Here is a 23,047-nt window from a genome sequence, read left to right as displayed (position 1 = left end):
ATTAAGTTTTAACTATTATTAATGTGATAAGGAACTAATTTTAATCAAAACCTTAAAATAGTTAGAAAGTGTACCTTGTACGTTGTAAGTGTTCAGTATTACCTAGCATTTGTTATTTTTGTGACTTGGTTATGACTTGTTAGATGTAGAACTAGAACTGTTAATCACATCCTTGTGGGTCAGGATAGTCCCCTAACCCCTTTATTCTGGTATCTATTAGTTAAATTATTGGTGTATCTGAAACTGGATTCTAAATTGAGAGACCTTTGGCTTGAGAAAGACCTTGTATTAGAGCCTCAATTTAAAGCCTTAAAATTTGCCCTTATTTTTGTTAATGTTTGAAGATGTTGATAGTGGTGTTTGTATCAGGGTGTAACAAGTGATATGTAGTTAGTTCATTAGTTTTTTCAATGTGAACTGTAACTAAAAATTGTCCTAATGCTAAATAAAAATTTCTTATGTTTGTTGTAGAATATGTAGAAGTGCAAAAGCAAAGAGAAAGTGAAAAAATTACTAAAATGAGTGTTTATTTTTCTTTATGCATATATGCTAACAAAAATAAACTAAAAAATTATGTTGTGAATTCCTTTTCCATTTCTCTGGAACATTTTATCTAACCATTTGCTTCTTGGACATTTGGTTGGTTTCCAGTTTTTTTCTATTAGTGATTCAATGAATATCAAAATAAGATGTCTGTATCTATGCATTCATTTGTAGTTTATATAATTGTTACTTATAATTAGAAACTTAATCATTAGGTAAAATGGTTTACATGTTTTTAATGTTTATTGTAAATTTGCTTTCCTTATGCCACTTCCTGTTTAAACCCCTGACTACCATATGTGAGAATATACTGATTTCATAGCCAGATAACCTTTTAAGTTTTTACCAATCTGATGGATAAAATAGTATCAGTGCTAAGTTTTTTTTTTTTTTTTTGGCCAAGTACTGCACAAAAATTAACAGCATTAACCTATGTAATCTCTTTTAATTTTCTTAACAACACTATTACCTTGTATGTATCATGATTTCCTGTTTGAAATGAAACTAGGAGAGACAAGTAACTTGGATAAAGTTATACTCATAAGGGGCAGGTCCAGGCTGTAAGCCCCATTTTGTGTTGGATTCACTAATGGGTGATGCATTTATTCAGTAAATGAATGTTTACCGTGTTCAGAGTTCTAGGGATACCAGTGTGGATGAGATGGACAAGGCTCCTGCTTTCATGGAATTTAGGCCTAAGGGATGAAGCTGTTTGGAAGCAGCTGACACGTTACTCATACAAATTCAGATGGGTGATGAGGATTGGGAAGGGAGGGTGAAAGGAGGTACCAGGTATTTCGGATGGGTGGTGAGGGTTTTGTTGACAGGGTAGCATTTGACCTGCATGATGAAAAGGGGACAGCCATGTGAAGATCAGAGGAAAGGGTGGTCACCATCAGCCTTAACAACCCGCTTAACCTCTGACCCACTCTGACCCAGCAGTTATGTGCCTAGGACTGTTTTTTAAGGGAGTAAGTTTATTAGCTGTTGATAATTCAACTTTTCTGAACTGCCTTTTTTATATCTTTTGCCTGCTTTTCTGCTGCTGTCTTACTGTTTTGTAAGAATTCTCTATGTATTTAGGTTATTCTTTAATCTGTCACATGTTCTAAATTCCTTTTTCCAGTTTGCAGGGAGCCTTTTAGCTTTCTTTGGAGGTTGTTTAGAGGTTTAAGATTTTTAATTTTGTTACATCTGTTAATCTTTATTTTGCCTTTATGGTTTGTCCTTAAAATCTTTCTGTACTAGAAAGTTATGAAGGCAGTATTATGTTCCTATTCGTTTAAATTTTTTCTAGGCCATTTGTAATTTCTTTTTTACTGTCTTTATGTAGAGTTTATTTTAGCATTTGGCCGGTGTGACATATGGATCTAACCTTTTCCAGATTGTCAATTTGCACGCACCATCTGCGTCATCTCCTTACCAGAGAATGCAGTCATTATCATTTCCTAAATTCTTTCTGACTTTCCTCTGTGGATTTTTTCTGTGCTATTTTAATGATTGAACTTTTATAATATAGTTTATTACTTAATAAAATTGTTCTTTCAAATTCCCTTTTTAAAAAAAAATCAGCGTTTTAGCTGTGGTCATTAAATACAATGTTGTACTTTAAGCTGTTAAGGAATTAGGAAGGAATTTGTTCTGAACTATACCTTAAACAGTAGCTGTGTAGCTATGGGTGCTTTCTTACTTTTTATTTCCTATTCATTTGGGAAATAATATTTCTGTTCTGAATACTTAATTGCATTTACTTAAGTATTTCAGACATTTCAGGACTCAGCAGCTGAACCTAGAATCTCCATCAAGTACATTTCTTTTATTTGATTCTATAAACTCTTGATTTGTGTTTGTATTGCATGTTATGAATTTGTTTTAAAGACATAGCTAAAATGAATAGGTTTTATTTCTTTTGGTCATTTGGAATATGACAAACTTCTGGGTGAAAAAATGAACTAAGTCTGACTAGGAGATGTTTTGCATTAATGTTGATATCTGTGGTCTTTACTATGTTCATGTGGCTGAAATTGTTATTTGACCAAGAACTTTATTATTTCATATCTTCTGTATGCTGAAGCATGTTTAAAATACATGTGTTTTACTACGTTGATTGCCACGTCACCCAAATTTGGGTGACAGTTGTGTTTCCTCAGGGGCACCCAGTCCACAGTGGCTGATCAACGTGTTAAAGTGTGCCTGTCTCTTCTGTTTTAATACATCTTGTGAAACTTTTTTAAAATGAAGTTTGACTTTTTTGAGAATATTTCTTAATTAAGTTCTATGTAGGAGCCAGACTTTAATTAGTCCTTGCACATTTTGATAATATTCTGCTTAGAAAATTCTGCTGTTTTGATTTGATACAAGGAAAATCTCAAGATGAGTGTTTTCTTTTCAAAAGTCAGCTGATTTATGGATAAAGTCCCAGAGAATTTTGCATTCTGTGTTTTATCTTTTTCAGATGATCTGATGGTAGGTCTAGAAACAGCAGGAGAACTCCCTATCTAGAATATCAAAAATCTTAAGTTTTTTTTGTCTTCTTGAATAGTTTGTAATTTGGAAAGGCTTATATTGTCTAGAAAGAAGGGGCCATTGTTTTGCTAAAGGAGGAAGAAAATGAAATTAGCAGATTGCATAGGAAGGCTAAGAATACGTCCCATTTAACATTGGAGTCAGCATTGATAGCATTTTCCAGGCAAGCCTCGTTTTATTGAGATGGTTGGTGGGTGACTTTGCTATAGATACTCACGTTGGTGGTCATGCTGTTACGGTTTGTAAGGTTGTGTAGCACATGAAAAGAGGCTTATAGAATACTTTATTTGCTTAGAAGGAGTGGCTTAAGTAATAATAAAGATATATAATGATGTTTTACAAGTCTGTAGATGGAATTGATGCAGTGATTTAATGGTGTCATTAATGAATGTCTTTATATTTGGGTGGCCTTGACATTTTGGCTTTTTTCCCCTCAGACTCTTAGTTTTACTGTTGCTAAATGATTCTTGCAGTTCTTGCCATCATATCCTAGAAATGATGGGAGGGAAGGATTCTTTTTTCCTGTGACTATTTTACTTTGTTACTTTTTTGTTTTTGTTGTTAAATTTTTTGTGTGCGGATGGTAATTAGGTTTATTTATTTATTTATTTTTAATGAAGGCACTGGGGATTGAACCCAGGACCTTGTACATTCAAGGCACGTGCTCTACCATTGAGCTATAACGACTCCCCTGCCCTCTGCCCCCATGACTGTTTCATTAGAACTTTCCCAGGAACATTGCCCCTGCCTCAGGAGATTTCTTCTCTGTCATTGGCCAGAACTAGATCACATGGCCTCCTAGTTTATGAAAGAATCTGGAAAAGTAAGCTAGTGTTAAAGTAGGGAGGTAGTGGCTGTTGGGTAAGCAAGCAGTCACTGCTCTGGGAAGCTAAAAATAGTTAACTTTTTTGAATTAAAATGCATTTAAATGCTTTTTAACACCAACACTAGAACATTTCTCTGTCTAGGTTCTTTCGTGTATACTAAGTGTTAAGCTCTTTTTTCCTCTTATTTCTTTGGGACTATTTATCCTGCCAGTGACTACGAAACCTGTACTTCTTTACAGAGCTTAGAAAAGAGGCCAAGAACATCTGTCTCATCAGAGCTGAGGGGAGTTACTTAAGCAAAGAAGACACTAAATTTTTTATTTTGTATAAAAGGCAGTGATCTCTGTCCCTTCCTTGTGTTTTATTGTTATATGGTACCTTTCAATGTTATAGGAATTACGGTATAATAGTTTACTTATACATTTTCCATTGCAGGATTTCTAGATATAGTTTAAAATAATTTGAGGGGAAGCTGAAGGTCAGACAGGTGCATATTAAAGGTATTAAATATTCCTCCTGGATCCTAATTAGATTACAGCATCTCTTTACAGAAAAAGCTACTTTTTTCCTGTAACTTTCCAATTAGTCAGCTTATCTAGACCCTACTACCACTCTTTGTAACTGCTTCCCTGGGCTTGAAGGGGCTCGTGCTCACAGCAGTATTTGGCAATAGAGATATTAATACAAGTGATCCTAGAATTGTGGCTGATAAACTTTCTGAGAGTGAAGCTGGTTACAAAGAACAGGATGGCAGGGAAACTGGATATTTGACAATTGGAGGAATTTAGTTTCTTGCCTGATTCTTGGAGACCTTGAGTAACTGTGGCTTACTCATTGAAGTTGCTGGTAGATACTGTTACTAACGTTCATATCTAGGACTTGAGAATACTGAAGGAAAATTATCTATTGATTTTATCAATATGGTATTTTTACTAATCCAAGACCATTTTTTTTGTTGACTATTTTGCTGTTGTTTATATTGGGACTAGAACTGTATTATTTTTTCAGATAAACCTCATTTTATACAAAAATAGGATAATTTCCCCCATCTTTGATTATGTTACGTTATCATTTATTTGATTATGTTGGAATCCTCAGGAAAAACGCAAAGAAACTGTAATTCTCCTTATGGGAATTACAGCTGCTGTATGGAGTCCATGTTCCTATAATACCTGGACTTTGTCTAGATGTACTTGCCTATGTTGAGCCTTCCTATTATTTTAATGATCAGCTTTATTGCTTCTTCAATCCAGGCAGTGAGTAAAATCTCCCTATTTGTAAAGCTCTTCTTCTGTATTGTTTAAGAGATAAAATAAGATGTCTAGCACTAGGAAGCAATCTGTTTAAAGTTTTCTATCCATACCTTTTCTATCTGGAGAATTTCTTTTTATCTGTATCTTTCATCGCTGATCTTCAAAAACAAGTCTCTATCCTCAGATAGGGTTGGTTGTGTAACCTCAAAACTTAGTTATGTAAGAAGTTCTCTAACCAACTGAATAGTGAAAATCTCAAAGAAAACAGTTAGAATGATTTTCCACTTTACAGAAGCTATGTTACCATTGCCCAAAGTCATTTTATCTTAAATATTTAATCCTTTTAGATATGTTGTTTAAATCAGTCAGTGCAGTTACTTTTCTGTGTTTTTTGTTTTCTTATTTGTAATACTGATAAGTTCTTAGATCTGATTTTCTTGGTCCTTTTGGAATTACCTTTTAGTTCTTCCTATCTCCCTCTCCTCTCCTACGATGAGCTAATTATCTTCAACAGCTTTTGGACTTTCACATATTGACACTTTGAAGCGCAGAGTGTGGATGAATATTAAATACTTTTTTGAGGTCTGTCTGAGCTTTGATGTATCTTTTGAGTTTTGCCTTGCAATATCTGTCACGGTGGGAAATGTGAGTCAGGTTGGAAAGTTGAAGATGTCACCAGGGCTTATGAACAAAATTTATATTGAATCCAGGTTTATTTTACATTTGAATTCATGATTCAGAACCAAAATTGAGGTCTAGAACTCTGTTTCAAATTTCTTTGGAGCAGTGTATCTCAAGGAGTTTGAAAATGTGTGGGGCACTGTTGGTGTTGGAGTGGCTTGGGGAATGTTATTGGCATTAATGGAAGGGAGCCAGAGATACTCGATGTCCTGGAAGTGGGGACAGTCCTGTACTGTGATATTTTATCAGAGCTTCCTCATGCTGGTAGCATCATGATTGAGAAACCCTAGGGATGAAGCATAAAAGTTTATGCCAAATACGTTCATATCAGGTAACATTAGGCATATTCATGAGTTAAACTGAACAGTATCCTTTGTGTTCTTGTTTATTTTTTGAGGTATAGTTGATGTACAATAAACTGCACATAAAATATTCAAGTTGATAAATTTGGGTGTGTGTTAACACTCGTGAAACCCGTCACCACAGTGAAGATAGTGAATTTGTCTATTGCACCCAGAAGTGTTCTCTTCATAATTCCTCCTGTTTCTCTCCCAGCCCCAGCAACCTCTGACCTGCTCTCTATAACTGTATATTAAGTTGCATTTTCTTGATTTTTATATAAATGAAATCATACAGTGTGTGCTTTTTTTTCTGGCTTCTTTCAGCATAATTCATTCTTGTCATTGTGTGTTATTAACTTTTTAAAAAATTGCTGAATAGTGTTCCATTGTGCAGGTATACAGTAATGTGTGTATTCGTTCACCTGTTACTGGACATTTGGATTGTGTCCACTTTGGGACTTAAAAAGAAAGCTGATCAGGAAAATTCACTTACAAACCTTTATGTGGACGTGTGCTTGCATTTTTCTTGGGTAAAAACAGATGTTGAGCTCCTTTTCATGTGTTTATTTGCCATCTGTGTATCTTTATTTGGTGAAGTGTCTGATCAGATCTTCAGCCTATTCTGAAAAAATTAGGTTTTTTATTAAATTGAGTTTTGAGAGTTTTTTATATATTTTGGATACAAGTCCGTTATTAGATACATACTTTACAAATATTTTCTTTCTGTCTGTGGTTGTCCTTTTATTATCTTACTAATGTCTTTTGAAAAATCAGAAGTTGTTAGTTTTGCTAGAGTCCGTTTATTGATTTATTCTTCTGTGTCTTATGTTTGATGTCGTTTTAGAAATCTTTGCCTAGCCTTAGGTCGTAAAGATTTTCTCTAGTGTTTTCTTTTATAAGTTTTATAGTTTTAGATGAACATTTAGATCTGTGATCTGTTTTGAGATAATATTTGATAATGATGTATGGGTTAAAGTTAATATTTATTTTTTGGCAAGTGGATTTCACTTGTTCTAGCATCATTTGTTGAAAAGATTATCTTTTCTTTTTTGCACCTTTGCCAAAAATCAGTTGTTCTTACAGAACAAGTCCTGAAATCAGGTATTGTTAGCCCTCAACTTTGTTCTTTTTCAAAGCTGCTTTGGCTTTTGTAAGCAATTTGCATATACATTTTAGAATAAAACTGTCAATTTCTACAAAAAAAAACTACTGGGATTTTGATTGGAATGGCTTTGAATCTGTAGATCAATTTACCACTTGTTTAGGTCTTTTAATTTCTCTCAGCAGTATTTTGTAGTTTACCTTGTACATGTTATCCACCCTTTTTGTCAACCTTACCCCTAAGTATTTACTATTTTTTGATACTGTCGTAAAAAAATGTTGTTTTTAAAACTTGCTCTCCAATCAGGTCTTATCCAATAAGCATGTGGCTCCTGATCATCTGTTGCAAATCTGCCAGCGCATCGGCCCAATGTTGGATAAAGAAATTCCACCCAGTATTTCAAGAGTCACTTCTTTACTTGGTGCAGGAAGGCAGTCTTTGCTACGTACAGCAAAAGGTACCTTAATTTGAAGAAGTGTTCTGCTTTGTATTCCTAGCTTAATAATTATTATAATTGTGAAGTAATGTAAGCTTTGTGGAAGAAAGGTGATATGTAACTAAAAACCATGCTGTGGACTATAAAATTCTCTGCATTGAGCATAGACATTGAATTTTATTATATCAGTGTTTAATGGGTCCTTCTGCATTTAAAAAAATGATAAAGGTATAGATGTTAAGCTTAAAAGCTTGAATTTATTCTAAGATGTGTTTGAGGTTTTATCAATGTGAGTTCTTAATTTTCCATTTTGTAGCTCACTTATAACTTCATTGAATGTAATTGTATGTGTCTAATAAACTCTTCAAATGCTAGAAGTATTTCATTTGATATTTAGATTCTGCAAGCCTTTTGTTAAAAGGGACGTGATTTTCTAAATTTGGTAGCAGTTTGAAAATGAGCACCAAAAATGTACAATTGCATGGTTCTTTTTTCACCAGTTTAATTTTTTTGCGGAATTAATGTGGTAGCAAAATGTTTGGAATTGCTGTTCTTTTTCTGTTAGCTTGGTATAAATCACTTAGACTAAGTACCTGTATGTGATGTGATCTATGTATACAACATGGCTTAACTGCTAACGGGCGAGAATGTTGGCTCTTCTGATCCTGGGCGTACGTCAAGTTCATCCCTCATGATTGCTTTTAAGATCTGTCGCTGATGTGATGCTGCCTCTTAGATGCACCACCAGTGTAAAGCTTGACTGAGAAAGAACAACCCTCCCTCTTGGTTCCGTGCCAGACTGGCTTGTCAGCTTCAGTTGTTTCATAGTGCTCCGTGGTCATGCCACACTGTGGCTTGCATCAGGAAACTGGTCATATTCTTCCTCTTTCTGTGTTCCTATTCAACTTGTAATTATTCTGTTTTAGGTTGTTATATAGTAGTTGCCTGGGTAGCCTGTTTTCCTCTGTTTTCTTTACTTGTGTCAAGCTCAATGTCGTTTTGTGATGAGCTCTGCTTTAGAACTGGCAGATGTTAGAAGAGACTTCAGCAAGCTGTCCTAGGGTAGGGACCGTATTTCTGTTTTGTACTAGTGACATGAGAGGATGCCTTGTAACTGCTCTTTGATAATGATAGTGGTAATGAATTCATTCATGTAAAACATGATATGCCTGTTAGTTTGGGGCACCCGAGGCTCAGTAGAGGTTTATATGATGCCTTTCTTCCCTTCCTCTTTCAGTGGTGAAGAAGCTGATTTCTAGCACAGCACAATCTGTGTTCTGCCGCTCTCTCCTATAGAGGGGGTAGACATTTTTCTTAGTGTATTTGGTGGTAGATCAAAGAGGGATGGGACTTCAGACTTAGTGTTCAGACTCACAGATCCTGTTGTGTATGCTCTTGTGTAAAGGATTATCTGTGATCTTGAAACAAGAGGAAAGCTGTTTAATTTTGTCAGTACTTTCTAAGGAGATTAAAGTCTTGGTAATATTGGCCAACATTAATTTTAAAACTCAGCACCATTTAAACAAGTTGATTAAGTCAAGGATTTTCATATAAATCAAACTAAAATTTTCCTTACAAAAATTTCCGTATTTGGAAAGTTGGATCAGTTGTGATTAAGACCTTTATCATTAATGATTGTATAGTATAGTTCTGTGATGAAAAATAAAAACTTATTTGGCATTGAGTGGAAGTCAAAAGATCTGGTTTTATGGCCCATCTTGGCTAATCATTTGCAGTGGATCTCTTTGAAGGTCCTGGAACCTTTGAGCCTCAGTTACCTCACTTGTAAATTGGCGATAATACCTACCTCACAGGGTTGTTGTGAGGATTCAATGAGATAATGTATGTGGAAAGCACTTTGTACATTGTAAAGTGCTGCACAAATGTTAGTTGTTGTTGTTGTATCCAAGATGTCTTACATTTTTTTTTCCTTCAGAAATAGTCTAATAAACCTCTAGGGCTTTTCTGTTAAAGTATATTAGTTGGTAAACCTTTGAATAAACAGTTTATTACAATATACGTAAGTATTCTATAAAATCTTTCTTGGGGTTAACTTTCAAGATTTTATGTGTATCTAAAATTCATTTTAAAGACTGCAGGCACACAGTTTGGAAGGGCTCTGCCTTTGCTGCTCTTCATAGAGGAAGACCTCCTGAAATGCCGGTGAACTACGGTTCCCCACCAAGTCTTGGTAAGTGAGCTTGGCTTTTCAGATGCACAAAACCATTTTTTAAATTTCTTGACCAACTTTGTACCTGCTGTATTAAAACTTGAAATACTGGTAATGTTTCAAATGTATTATTTTCCTAAAGATATTACTAAAAGTCATAAAAGCTAATAAAAAACAGTCTTATTTTAATAAGCCTGTACTAGTGCTTATAAGAGAACAGAATTGGGAGGAAACTTCATCTTAAGGATTTCTCTAACATTGGTTTTTGTGACCCTCTAGAAATTGTTTTGGAGTTTTTCTTAGCTTTTTACATATTGGCTCCCCCTTAACCATTTTCGTTGTTTTTATTTCCTAGTGGAGATACATCGAGGAAAACAACTCACAGGGTGTTCCACTTTTAGCACAGCATTTCCAGGAACTATGTATCAGCATATAAAAATGCACAGAAGGATTCTCGGACATCTGTCTGCTGTTTACTGTGTAGCATTTGATAGGACAGGACATAGAATCTTTACAGTGAGTTAACATTTTAAACTCAATTTGGTATCATCTGGAGCACTCTAGTGTGCTTCAGAGTTATCTAGGAAACCTTAAAAATATGTAGATTCTATGTTTCCCATCCTCAGGAACTTGGACTCAGTAGGTCTGGTGTGGGACCCATGAATTTGCATTTTTATTAAGTATCACAAGTGATTCAGATGCAGATAACCAGGCCATGTATGTTGTTTGTGAGACATTGATTTAGAGTAGTGGTTCTTGAGCACCATCATCAAGGATGCTTAAAAATATGCATCCCTAATACTTCTCCAGCCCATTCTAGACCTACTAAATTAGGCTATAGTGTGTATTAACCAAAAACAAACCAAAAAACTCGCCTACAAAAATCCAGATCTCTACAGGTGATTTATATTCACATTGATTACTCGTGATCTAGGGAAACTGATTGCTTTAACACTGAAAGATTATTTTATCTGTAACTATATGTAAATATTTGGAATTTAATTTACCATTTTACTGTCTTAAGGGAAGATTAGGATGGGTAAGAAGTTAAAATTTCATTTTTCAGTTGTCGAGATTCAGAGTAGATACTCAAATATTTGCTGAATGGATGGATGCTGGGTGGTACTATTAAATTTGAGACTTTGTTGTTTAGTTATTTTAAATGAAGGTGCTAGTTCCATTACTTTTTGTTTTTGGGATTGCTGGTTACTCAACCCGTGAAACACAGATCTTTCCTAATACTCATCACGTTAATTTGATGTGAGCTAAATGGACATTTAACCATTGTTAGTTGAAATAGGTGGACTTTTATTTGGACTTAATACATGTCAGAGAATTTTGGGAAAATAGTATTTATAATGGGCCTAAACCGTAGAAATAAAAACTTCAATGAATCTTTATTATTTGATTTGAAGAAAAAACTTATAAGTATTGTTGGCTGTGAGATTCACAATTTATAAAGTATTCTATGATTGAAAAGGGAGGAGGAATTATAAACACTTAATGTGAGTGACATGTAAATCATATTCTTTAAAATGATATAAAAGACTTGCTATATTAACATTTATTTTTGGATTTATATTCTTAGGGTTCAGATGATTGTTTGGTGAAGATTTGGTCAACGCACAATGGCCGCCTGTTATCAACGTTAAGAGGTCATTCTGCAGAAATTTCAGATATGGCAGTTAACTATGAGAATACAATGATTGCTGCAGGGAGCTGTGATAAAATAATTAGAGTGTGGTGCTTGAGAACTTGTGCTCCAGTTGCTGTGCTTCAAGGACACACGGGGTCAATTACATCTTTACAGGTAAGCTGATTTTAGCATGCACATTTGTGTATTCTCTTTTTCCTTTAAAACTCTCTTCTCTGGAGATGAGAAATAATAAAATGCTTAGTAATTGTATGATCTATTTTAAATTTAGTAATCAAGAGAAAATATAATTATAGTTCTATGAATCTTGAAAGGATGATGTAATAAATATGCAGTTAAGAGCTATACATGAAGGCTTGATGGATGACTTATTACTTCCTTTTAGGTTTATGGTTGAGCTGAATGAGTGTCAGTTACACAGCGGTGATAGGTTAATGATTTTTCTACTTGAAAACTTGTAGATTTTGATAAGTTGATTAAATTTGTTTATATATATATGTATATATTTTCCCTTTATTGTGGAGGTTAATTTTGAACCATATACACAGTAGACAGAATAGTATGATAAACTCCTATGTGCCAATCAACCCATGGCCAGTTCTTTAACCATTTCACCTTGTACCTAAGCAGATCTAGATTTCATGTCATTTCTTCCATTAATATTTCAGAAAAGAAAGACATACTGTGTTTTATTAAAAACACGAAACATTATCATCACATTTATTTATTGATGTTCAGATTTCCAATTTTCTCATAAATAGCATTATTTAGTTTGTTTAAATTAGGAACCAGACAAAGCCTATACCTTACAATTGGTTGCTATAGATTAAAAGAATCTTAAAAGAAATTATACCCCCTTGTTCAATTTTATTTTAAGCCCCTTGTTTCTTTGTTGAAAGAATTGGGTTGTTTATAGAGTTCCCATAGTTTGAGTACCATTTGCACCCTTGTGGAGTAGATTAACATGTTCCTTTATATTTCTTACAAGTTGGTTGTTGGATTCAGAGCAGTAGTTTCATTTAATGTGCATGAGAGTCACTTGGAGGCCTTGTCTAAAGCACAGATTGCTATGCCCCACTGCCAAAGGTTTTGTTTGATTCAGAATGTTGGAAGTGGGGCCTGAGATGTGCATTTATAACAAGTTTCCAGGTGCTGCTGTTGCTCCTCTTCCAGGAACCACACTTTCGGAGTCACTGATTAGAGGCTTGAGTAGCTTGTCGTATATGCTCTACAGGGTGTTACCTGTCTGGTAGACTTTCTGTAGTTGTCTCAGATCCATTAGTACTGAGACTGGTGCGATTCAGCCATCTTTTTGAAATTACATTTTTTTTTTTTTTGAGTAAAAGTAGATTTATTTAGAGAGATGTACATTTCATAGAGTGCAGGCAGTCTCAGAAGGCAGGAGAGGCCAAGAGGTGCGGGGTTGGCTGTTTAGTTTAAAGTAAAAGTAGGTACATACTCCATAGACGGAGTGTGGGCTGTCTTAGAAGGCGAGGGAGCAAGAAAGATATGAAATTACATTTTGTTAGGAAATAATGATTTCTGAGGCCTTTTAAGACACATTGGTGTCTCTGATTTGAGTTTGGTTAAAACAAGGGGACTGGTTTTGTTTTTATATGTGAATTTACCCATGCTGTATGTTAAGTGGTCTATAAATAGATTTGGTGTGAAATTGTGTGATAAAAGTGATTTTTCTCAACTTTGTGGTCAATATTCTTGAAGAATAGAGGCTGCAGACTTATTTTTAAGTGATGACAACTATGATTAGAGTTGTGTTTTACTTTGAAAATTTAAGCAAAATTTTTGGTTTGCCTGTTTTAGGCAAGCAGTATATTGTTCTCTAGAAGGTTTCGTAGTTTGAAAATTACTTCAAATCCTAGCTATTCCACAGGTTTTTTTTTTCTAACTTATGGGCAATATAACAGCAAATAAGAATATTTGTAATACTTTGTGCGGGTGTCTGCCTTAAAACCATTGTGGAATTGTTCAGTGTGCTAGTGGAGCTCTGTTCTTCATTGAAACCCATTCTTTTGGTAATGGGGACCCATACGTATTTATCACCTACTGAATATATCAGAAAATCTACTTGGGTGGTAATAAGTATCTTATACATCAGGAAGTTTATCTCTGCTTGCTAGTGGTTACTCTGAAGTTCAGAGTCAAATACATGATTTTAGTTATTAATCTTTTTCATGTTCTTTTCCCTGTTGTTCTTGGCATATATAAATCGTTTTAAATTTTAGTAAAGATTTTCTTTTCATTTATTAAAAAAGATGTATAAACAATATTGTTTGCTGAAAAATTAGACAGTAGTTATTAGCAAATAAAATATAAAACTTCGATTTCCTACCATCTGTAAGTAATCACTTTCAGTATTTTAGCACATACCTTCCTCAAGGGTGGCATTATACAATGTCACTTAATATAATTTACATTTTCAAAAATGTTAGTGTTAGACTAGCCGGGTTACAACGATAGGTAGAACCTTTTGTCTAAGAGTATCAAGCAAGCATTCTTCAGGAGTAAGATGTAATGCATAGCTGGCAGATTGAAAAGCTAGATGAAGATGAAAAAGTATCTGAAGTACTGATATAATGAGCAATTATGGATATGATAGATAAGAAAAGTCCAGAGAGGGGAAACTTGAGTTTGAAGGCATTTGCCAGTTTTACAGGAGGTGGTTGTGAAGCTTAGCAGAAAATTTGACAGACTTGTAGGGATGGGGAGGATATATTTTGGAAATATCTATGCATGATAAATTCAGCTAATTCAAATGAATAGAAAAATTTCAGCAGAGAACTAGAAGCTAGTAAAAAGGAAATTCTAGAATTGAAATGTATAGCTGAATTTACTAATTCAGTGGGTGGGTTTAACAACAGATTAGATGCCACTGAAGAAATCAAAGGGAGAATTAAGGAGCTGTAAATTAGATCAGAAGAAAATAAGTAGATGGAAAGCACAGAGGGAAGAGTTGGGAATGTACTGAGAGAGATGAGAGAGAGAGGATGTGCTGACGAGGTTCCACACGTGTGTATGTACATACATTTATGCCATCTGTGTGACTGGAATTCCTGAAGAAGACAGAATGAAGCAAAAGGTGTTTGTAGTGAGAATAGCTGAGAATTTTGCAAAATACGTGAAGAAATAGAGCCAAAGACTGAAGAAACACTAAGGACCTGGGCAGAATAAATATACAGAAAATTACAACTACTGAACATCACAATAGAAGTTTAAAAACCAAAGACCAAGAGGGAAGAGTAAAAAAGGAATAAGACTGATGGCTAGCTCTCAGTAGAAGCCATGGAAGTTGGTAGACAAAGGAGTATTCTTAAAGTGCTCATAGAAAGTGACTGCCAGTCAAGGATTCCAAACCTATTGGAAATACCATTGAAGTGTAACAATCACATTTTCAGACAGACAGACTTTCTTAGTGATGAAACATCATTAAGGGGAATTCTAAATAGTATTCTTTAGGCAGATAAGGAAGGAGATCTTAGACTTGGAGTAACAAGGAGTGAAGAATTAAAAAAAAAATGTATGTGGGCAAATGGAAATAAACATTGACTATATACAACAAATGTAATGTCTTAGAGTTTTAAATTATGTATGGAATTAAACTAACAAATAATAGTAATAATAGCTTGTGTAGAGGAGGAGGTAACTTTAGTAGTATTAAGAGCTTTGGATTTTGTAATCTCTAAAGTAACTAAAAGAATAGCAAGAGAATATAACTACTAAGCTAACAGAGGGGGGGAATCGCATAATAAAAAAGGCAAGAAAGGAAAGAAAAAGAAACATGGGAAAGTATTAAGATGATAAGTAGGGTATCATTAAATGGCAGTGTCATCATAGTCATGATACCTGTTGTAATTGCATTACATGGTCCAGATAGGAAAGATCTCAGACATAATTGAAAAACAAAACCTCACCTTCAAGATGAAGAGTATAGGGAGGCTGAAAGTAAAGAACAGAAAAAGTATCTAAAAGTTAACCGTAAGAAGGCTGATGTGTAGCATACTAATATTAGATAAATAGGCATTAAGGGGAAATACCATTTTTAGAGATGAAGAGGGACAGTTTATAATGATTAAATGTTCCATTAGGCAGGAAAAAGAGTTTTAAATTTATGTGTTCAGTAACAACGTCAAAATGCAGAAAGCAAAAATAGAACCTGTGGGGAAGAATAGACCTCCATAATCATAATGTGCAGTTAACACACCTCTGTCTCAGTAAATGGAAGAACAACATATGTCATTAAGAATATAGATTTGAACAATATAAATAATAAACTTGACCTGGATGACACATTGAAGCATTGCATATTATATTTACATCATTTCAGTCATAAGTGGATTGTTCATTATATATTGTCCACATTCTGACACTTAAACTAAGTTCTCAGTAAATTTGAAAATACTGAAAATAATCCAAAGTGCGTTCTCTGACTGTAGTGCTGTTAAGCCAGACATCACTAGCAGATAACAGAATAATCCTGACTTTTATAAATTAAACAATATGCTTTTATATACCCATGCATCAAAGATGAAATCACAATGAAACTTTGAGAATATTTTGAACTGATTAATAATAAAAATACTACAGATGATAACTTGTGGGATGTAGAGTTTGGTAGCCAGCCGCCAAGGTGGTGTCCAGTGAGTCTGGCCGCCTTGTACTCGTGTCCTTTGGTAGTCCCCATGTTGAATAGGGTTGACCTGTGTAACCTATACGATACTGGGAAGGTCACATAGGGTGATTCCCATTGCTCGATAGTGAAAGATTTAAAGACAGTGGAAGTCACTGTCTTAGTCTGTTAACTTGAATGGAAGCTTCTGTCTTATTTTCTTGACTCACTTGTCTTGAGGGATGCCTGCTGTCATGTCGACAGGACACTCAGACAGCCCTATGGGAAGGTCTTCTTGGCAAATTGAAGTCTCCTGCCATAGCCACGTGAGTTGGCTTGTTTTGGATTCAGGTCCTCCATCCGCAGTTACACACAGCCTGACATCTGAACTTCAGCTTCATAAGGCCCTGAGCCAGAACCTTTCAGCTAAGCTGCTCCTGAATTCTTGACCCTTAGAGACTATGAGATAATGAATATTTATTGTTGTTTTCAGTAGTTAAGTTTTGGGATGATGTGTTACACAATAGTAGATAACTAATACCCAGCTGAAGCTGTGCTGACAGGGACGTTATAGCCCTCAATTCATACATTAAAGGGACGGCGGAAATTCAGTGATCAAGTATATTTCTCAGGGAGTTAGAAAAAGAGCAGGAAACAAGGATAGAAAAAATAAGCATAACAGTAGAGAGGGTCAACAAAGCCAAAAGTTCTTTGAAAGACGAAAAATGTTGGCATAAGACTGATATTAATTGAGGAACAAAACAGAAATAATCACCATTGTCATATTTGGAAAAGGGGTATCACTGTAGAATCTTCAGACACTAAAAAGTATATTTTAAAAATTTTATACAAGAAATTAGAAAATTTGGATGAAATAGGTAAATATCAGAAAAGCAGGACTGGCACAAAAAGAAAGAAAATCAGAATAGACCTTTAAGTGCTAAATGCACTGAATCTGTAGTTAAAATTCTTTTCCACCTGTTAGTATTTCTGTCAACAATGTTTAACCTGAATCTCATGAGGAGGCAATCAGACAAATCTAGACTAAGAAACCGTCTATGAAATCATTCTATATCCTTCAAAGGCTTAGTTTCAGAAAGGACAAAAGAAAGGTAGGGTAACTGTTTTATAAAGAAAGAAAATGTGACAAACACATGTGAGTCTTCATTTGGATCCTGGCTTTAAGAGGAAGAAAAAAACCTATAATGGACATTGGAGAAATGAGGGGAAATTCCATATTAAATTTCTTGAGTGCTGATTGCTGATAAGTATATTATAGTTATGTAGGAGAATGTTGTTGTTCTTAGGAGATACATGCTGAGAATTTTAGGGTTGAAGTGTCACGATATCTGCACCTTAGATACAGATATTCGTGTCCGTCAGTAGCCGGGGGCGAGTGTGGCAGAATACTGACGACTGGTAAATCTTGGGGACTGGTGCATGTGAGTGTTGACCGTACTATTCTTGCAACTTTTATGCAGATTTGAAATGTTGCAAAGTGATGTTTGGGGGAAATGAACACCCTACTATCACTGCAACTGTTCAACATTAGCAAATACTACCGGGCAAGAAAAACCAAAAATGTGTACAGTTGGAAAGGAAGAGAGAAAAATTGTCATTTTCAAACAGTTTGATTACCTACTTAAAAAAGCCAAGAGAATCAATGGAAAATGTCTTGACAGATTTCAGTTTATCTTATAAAATAATAACCGTGGGACCAGATAGCGATAATGGCTGCACAGCATTGTGAATGTACCACATGCCACTAAATTGTACATTTTTAAATGGTTAAAATGATGAGTTTAGCATTGTGTGAATTTTACACCTCCCGCACTAATAGCTCTGTCTCGAATGTGTATGTGAGCACACAGGGAAGATTTGCATTTGAACAGTTAATAGGACAGCTTACTGCCTTTAAATAATGTATTCTTTAATAGCAAAATAAATAATCAGCATACATTAAAGGCTTCTTATTTTGCCACTGAATAAGTTATAAAAGTAGAAGTTATTATGCTTTCAGGCATTTACTATATACCAGGTGGTTAGTCAAAGTGTGTAGATTTCAAGAAAACTATTTTGATTTTGGAAGTAGACATGAGATTGCAGTACAGAATCACAAAGCCAAAAGGGACTTTGACAAATCATAGTTCTTTCTGTTGCTTTTATACAGAAATGCATATTATAGTCACTGTTGAGTAGCTTTGAAGGTGGTTAATAAAACATGGCTATATGTCAGTGATACTGCATTTGAGGAAATGTTTCTACTTAGAAACAGTAAAAGGAACGCTTCACAAGTTAAAAATACCTGTTGCATACTTAAAAAAGTTTCTTAAAATGAAAATTTGAAGCTGAGAGGATTTACTGGTGAATTCTGTTAAAACCTATTAGAACTGCTGAGAGCTTAGTAAAACGAACAGATAACAGGGCCTGTGTCCTAAAATCAGAACTTTCCTGTAAACTGGCAATAACCGGTTAGCAGATACAACGAAAAAAGAACATAATTCACAGTAGCATCAGAAAGCCTTTACATAGAAATAAGCTTACCAGGAAATGGGAAAGGTTTTAAAAATAATGACACAACCTTCGGTAGGGGGAGGAAATAGTCTAAATAAGTGAAAAATGTCTACTATGTTCCTGAGTCAGAAGATTCAGTTGTAAAGATGTCATATCTCCAAATCATGGTATAAAGTCTGTATTACATTTGAAATCCCAGTTGTTTTTCTTAAATGGAACTTGGCATGCTATCAGATTCATGTAGAAAGAGAAAAATAAGCACGAATAGCAAAAAACAACAGCAAAACCCCTTAGAAAACAAACTCTCAACTTTTTGCCCAGCTAGATATTTAAGAATGCTTTAAAAAGGTCTTATAGAGGAAACAATATAGTTTCAACCCAGGGTTAGACAAAGATACCAGTGAGACAAAATAGAGGAACAGACACTTGTGTATCTGTCATATCATATGAAGTCACTGTGTTCTAACTAAATCTAATTAGAATTCTTAAAGCTCCTCAATCTTGAGCATCTTATGTGTCAGCAAGCTGTGTTGCTTCTTCATGGCTTTCATCCCTATGCTGGGGGAAGGTCATGGGTACTGCCTTCCCGTTAAGGTTCTTACATTAAGTGGATTATTTGGATTGACTCTTGGTTCTTTATCTGCTCCCTTTCAATCAGTATAGTATACTACCGTCAGGCAAATCTTTGGGTTACCTTCTGTATTTTACTTGAGAACTACAGTTACCCTCTTAACTTGCTCTTATTGGGTCCAGATTCTCTATCCATTTAATCCATTTCTCTACCACTTCCAAAAATGAACACTTTAGTCATATAGATCTTTCCATTACTGTCACATAATGTATTCCCTCTCCCTTTTGTACTTTTGATGATATTATTCTTTTGTCTAGTGTCTTCTTGTTTTCCTCTCCATCTTTTAAGCCGCCTTGGATGTCTCTGGACCAAATTGATCTTCCTTTCTCTAGCTTGTTGGTGTAACGCAGCTTTACTTTATTAAATACAAATTATACCCTTATTCTGAAGTTACAGTATAATTCTTGTGTTTTCTTATACAACTTTTATGGTTTTGTTATTTAAAAATATAAAATGTTAATCTGCTTGGAATTTATCCTGCTTTACTGTCTGAAGAATGGATCCAGTTTTTCCCCCCAGATTGTTGCACAGTTGTCCCTTTACCGTTTATGCAGTGATCCATTGTTTCCCCAGCTGGTTGAGATGGCACCTTTATCTTAAGTCTCGTGTATTAGGGTCCATTTCAGACTTCCTCATTTTTGCATTGGTCATTCTCTCAGTATATACCTGTTGTGTCCTGTAGTTTTAATTATTGAGGCTGTGATAGGTTTCATGTTGATAGCACTAGATCTTTACTTTCTCTGTAGAAGTTCTTCTGACTGTTCTCACTAGCTTTGAAAATAATGTTTTATTGAGGTCCCATTGCATTTATAAGTTAGCGATAGACTTCCCATTTTTATTGGTTATGAGTTTTCAGTGAGATGTCAGCTGAAGTGTCAGTTGAAGTTAACTTTGAAAAACTGTTAAACTATAACTTCAGTAGCACTCGGGAAACTGAATTGTGTATGTTACTGCTTTTTAGTTTAGCCCGATGGCCAAAGGCTCTCAAAGATACATGGTCTCTACTGGTGCTGATGGGACAGTTTGTTTTTGGCAGTGGGATTTAGAATCCCTGAAATTCAGGTAAGTGACTTTAATCGTGTAATAAGTTTTCTTTTTTAATGTTGCAATTTAGTCTAGTGAAATGAAATTGATTATAAAGAGACATTCTGTATAGTTGCTTGCCTTTTCACTTTTGAATTTAGTTTTTATTACATGCAGCGTGTGTGCTGTATTGACTGTTGTTTACGCAGTGCTTCTAGATAGTTGGATATGTAAAGAAGCATAGCCATTCTATCTTAATGGGTACTTTTTTTTGAAAAAGGAAACATGATAGTGTATATGTGAAACATCTGGAAAAATGTTAGAAATGTGTAATTAAATACGTGGTCAGAAATTGAGGCAGGGTCATTTAAGAATCAGACCTGAATTATAGACCTGTGTTGTCCAGTATGGTCCCCACTAGCCATGTGCTTCTGTTGAGCACTTCAGATGTGGCTAGTACAATTGAGGAATTGCATTACTCATTTACATTTAAAAACTGATAATGATTCAGTTATTAAAAAACTTTCAAACAAGTTGAGTATGTGAATTTCGTTTTTCAACTCTAAATTATATGAAACCTGAGTACAAATCAAGTTTTTTTTTAGTCTTTTAAAAAAAAATTATTTTTATTTTATTGATGGAGGGACTGGGGATTGAACCCAGGACCTTGTGCATGTGAAGCACACGCTCTACTGCTGAGCTATACCCTCCCCCCCAGATCAAGTATTCTTGTTGAAAACTTTGTTGAAACTGAGATATGTGTTCAGTATGCTATGGAAGATTTAACAGGTTTAATATGAAAGAACCTGAAGTTCTCATTAAAATTTTATTAACATTAAATATGATATTTTGGCTGTATTGGGTAAATGAAGTAAAACTAATTTTATCTTTTTACTTTGAATGTTACTACTAAAAAACCTAATTTTCATCTTTTTTACTTATGATGTGGCTACTAAAAATTTCAAGTTCCATGTGGGCCACATTCCCTTTCTGTTGCATGATGCTGTCCCATGGTGGTTCTATAACCTGCTCTGTGGCCTTGATAGTGGGTTCACTTAGACCGTCTGAGCTTCAGTCACCTCAGTTATGGAACGGGGTCAGGAGGCTTGCTCTTTCTGTGTACTGGGATCTGTATAAATTTGGGGATCTGTATAAACCCAACTAGCTATAACAGCATATTTGGAAATATTTGGTGTACTGTGAGGTACTATAGAAATAAGATTGTAATGTTGAAAAATGCTAGATTAAAACCAATTATTTTAAACCATGTTAATATGCTAAACTAATGTATTTTAAAACAATTATCTTCTTTTGAAGTCCACGTCCCCTGAAGTTCACTGAAAAGCCTAGACCAGGCGTTCAGATGCTTTGTTCTTCTTTTAGTGTTGGTAAGATAACTTTAGTATTTTTGTCTGTTTGTTTTATTTTAGCATTTATTGAACGACTGCGTTGTTGCTAAGAGCCTTTATCAGATAGTAAATGACTTACGTTCATTTCATTAGATTTAATCTGTGATGTTTCAGTTAGCCTTTATCTTGTCTTTCCTCCCCCATTCTGATTTTCTCTGATTTCTCATAGTAACCAGAGTCAGTGATAGGAGACAGAGCTGGCAAAAAGGAGGCTTTAGGTGTCCATTTGAGCAGTTCCTGTGCCACGTGTCCTGTGTGTATGATAAACCAAGACTGTGATTTTCTTTTAACTGAACTGCATATTTTTGGTAGTTTAATTTTGTTTTCCACATGTCTTGTGAAATTATTCCCCCATTTTCTTTTCTGGTACAGTGGACTTGTGTGGTAACCTTTCTTTTTAGGAGAGGTTAAAGATTTTGACCCGATAGAAGTCTGAAAGCTTTAGCAAGTGACTTTATATTCCACAGCATGTTTAGGTGTGTGAAGTTGTTTAGAAAGCAGAATGCCTTGTCATGCACTTTCAGAGTGGCAGCGTCTTTTTTTTTTTTTTTTTTTTTTTAAGTATAAACCACTGTTTTTCATAAATACTGGCATGATACTAGCATGACTATGGAACAAAATAACTGGAACCTAAGACCATAAAGTATTAGTATTTTTTTCTTTTCCCTCATAGTTTAATAGAAGATATTGAATATAGTTCCCTGTGCTACATAGTAGGTCCTTGTTGTTCATCTATTTTATATATAGTAGTTTCAACTCAGTTCTGACACTGCCTACCTAGAGAATAGTGTGAGATCCAGCCGGTGAAGGGCTCAGTCCTGCAAGACTCCCCATCCACCCCAGCCTCAGATTAGATTGTCACCTGCGCACCTGACTGACAGGCTGGAAAACAGGTTCTCACAGCATCTTCCTTGGGTTCGATTAATTTGCTAGAGCAGCTGACAGAACTGAAACATTTTATTCACTAAATTTTTGGTTTATTATGAAACAATGTAATTCAGGAATAGCCAGATGGAAGAGATGCATAGGATAAGTATGTGGGAAGGGGCACTGTCGGGGTGTGGCATTTTTCTCTCATCTCCACGTGTTCATTAACCTGGAAGCTCTCCGAACCCTCTCCTTTTGGGTGTTTATGGAGGGTGCACTCCCTCCCAACCCTATAATCACATGATTGGTTCCCCCTGGCACTCAGCCCCATCTGTAGATGCTTTCCAAAAGTCACCTCATTAACATAAACTCTGGTGTGGTTGAAATGGGTTTGTTATGAAAATCAAGACTCCAACATCTTTTCACTTAAGAAATTCCAAGGGTGT

At 35.0% G+C, this 23,047-nt stretch overlaps 1 protein-coding gene and 2 non-coding genes across 3 annotated transcripts in view; 1 reads left to right on the top strand and 2 right to left on the bottom strand.

Annotated features, from left to right (window-relative positions):
- Window positions 1-23,047, top strand: part of BRWD1 (bromodomain and WD repeat domain containing 1) — a 111,253-nt gene that overhangs the window by 8,862 nt on the left and 79,344 nt on the right. The window contains exons 5-10 of the mRNA XM_064475993.1: window positions 7,580-7,730; window positions 9,802-9,900; window positions 10,235-10,395; window positions 11,468-11,689; window positions 20,264-20,364; window positions 21,643-21,713. Of these exons, the coding sequence (XP_064332063.1) occupies window positions 7,580-7,730; window positions 9,802-9,900; window positions 10,235-10,395; window positions 11,468-11,689; window positions 20,264-20,364; window positions 21,643-21,713 (805 nt within the window). The remainder of the gene's footprint in view (window positions 1-7,579; window positions 7,731-9,801; window positions 9,901-10,234; window positions 10,396-11,467; window positions 11,690-20,263; window positions 20,365-21,642; window positions 21,714-23,047) is intronic.
- TRNAS-UGA (transfer RNA serine (anticodon UGA)) lies at window positions 3,685-3,759 on the bottom strand. Its single transcript has one exon. It is a non-coding gene; the product is annotated as a tRNA-Ser (tRNA).
- Window positions 20,964-21,036, bottom strand: TRNAV-CAC (transfer RNA valine (anticodon CAC)). Its single transcript has one exon. It is a non-coding gene; the product is annotated as a tRNA-Val (tRNA).

This window comes from Camelus dromedarius, chromosome 2 (assembly GCF_036321535.1).
Source record: "Camelus dromedarius isolate mCamDro1 chromosome 2, mCamDro1.pat, whole genome shotgun sequence".
Taxonomy (NCBI): Eukaryota; Metazoa; Chordata; class Mammalia; order Artiodactyla; family Camelidae; genus Camelus; species Camelus dromedarius.
The sequence above is the reverse complement of the archived record's forward strand: the minus strand, read 5'-3'. Positions and strand labels throughout refer to the sequence as shown.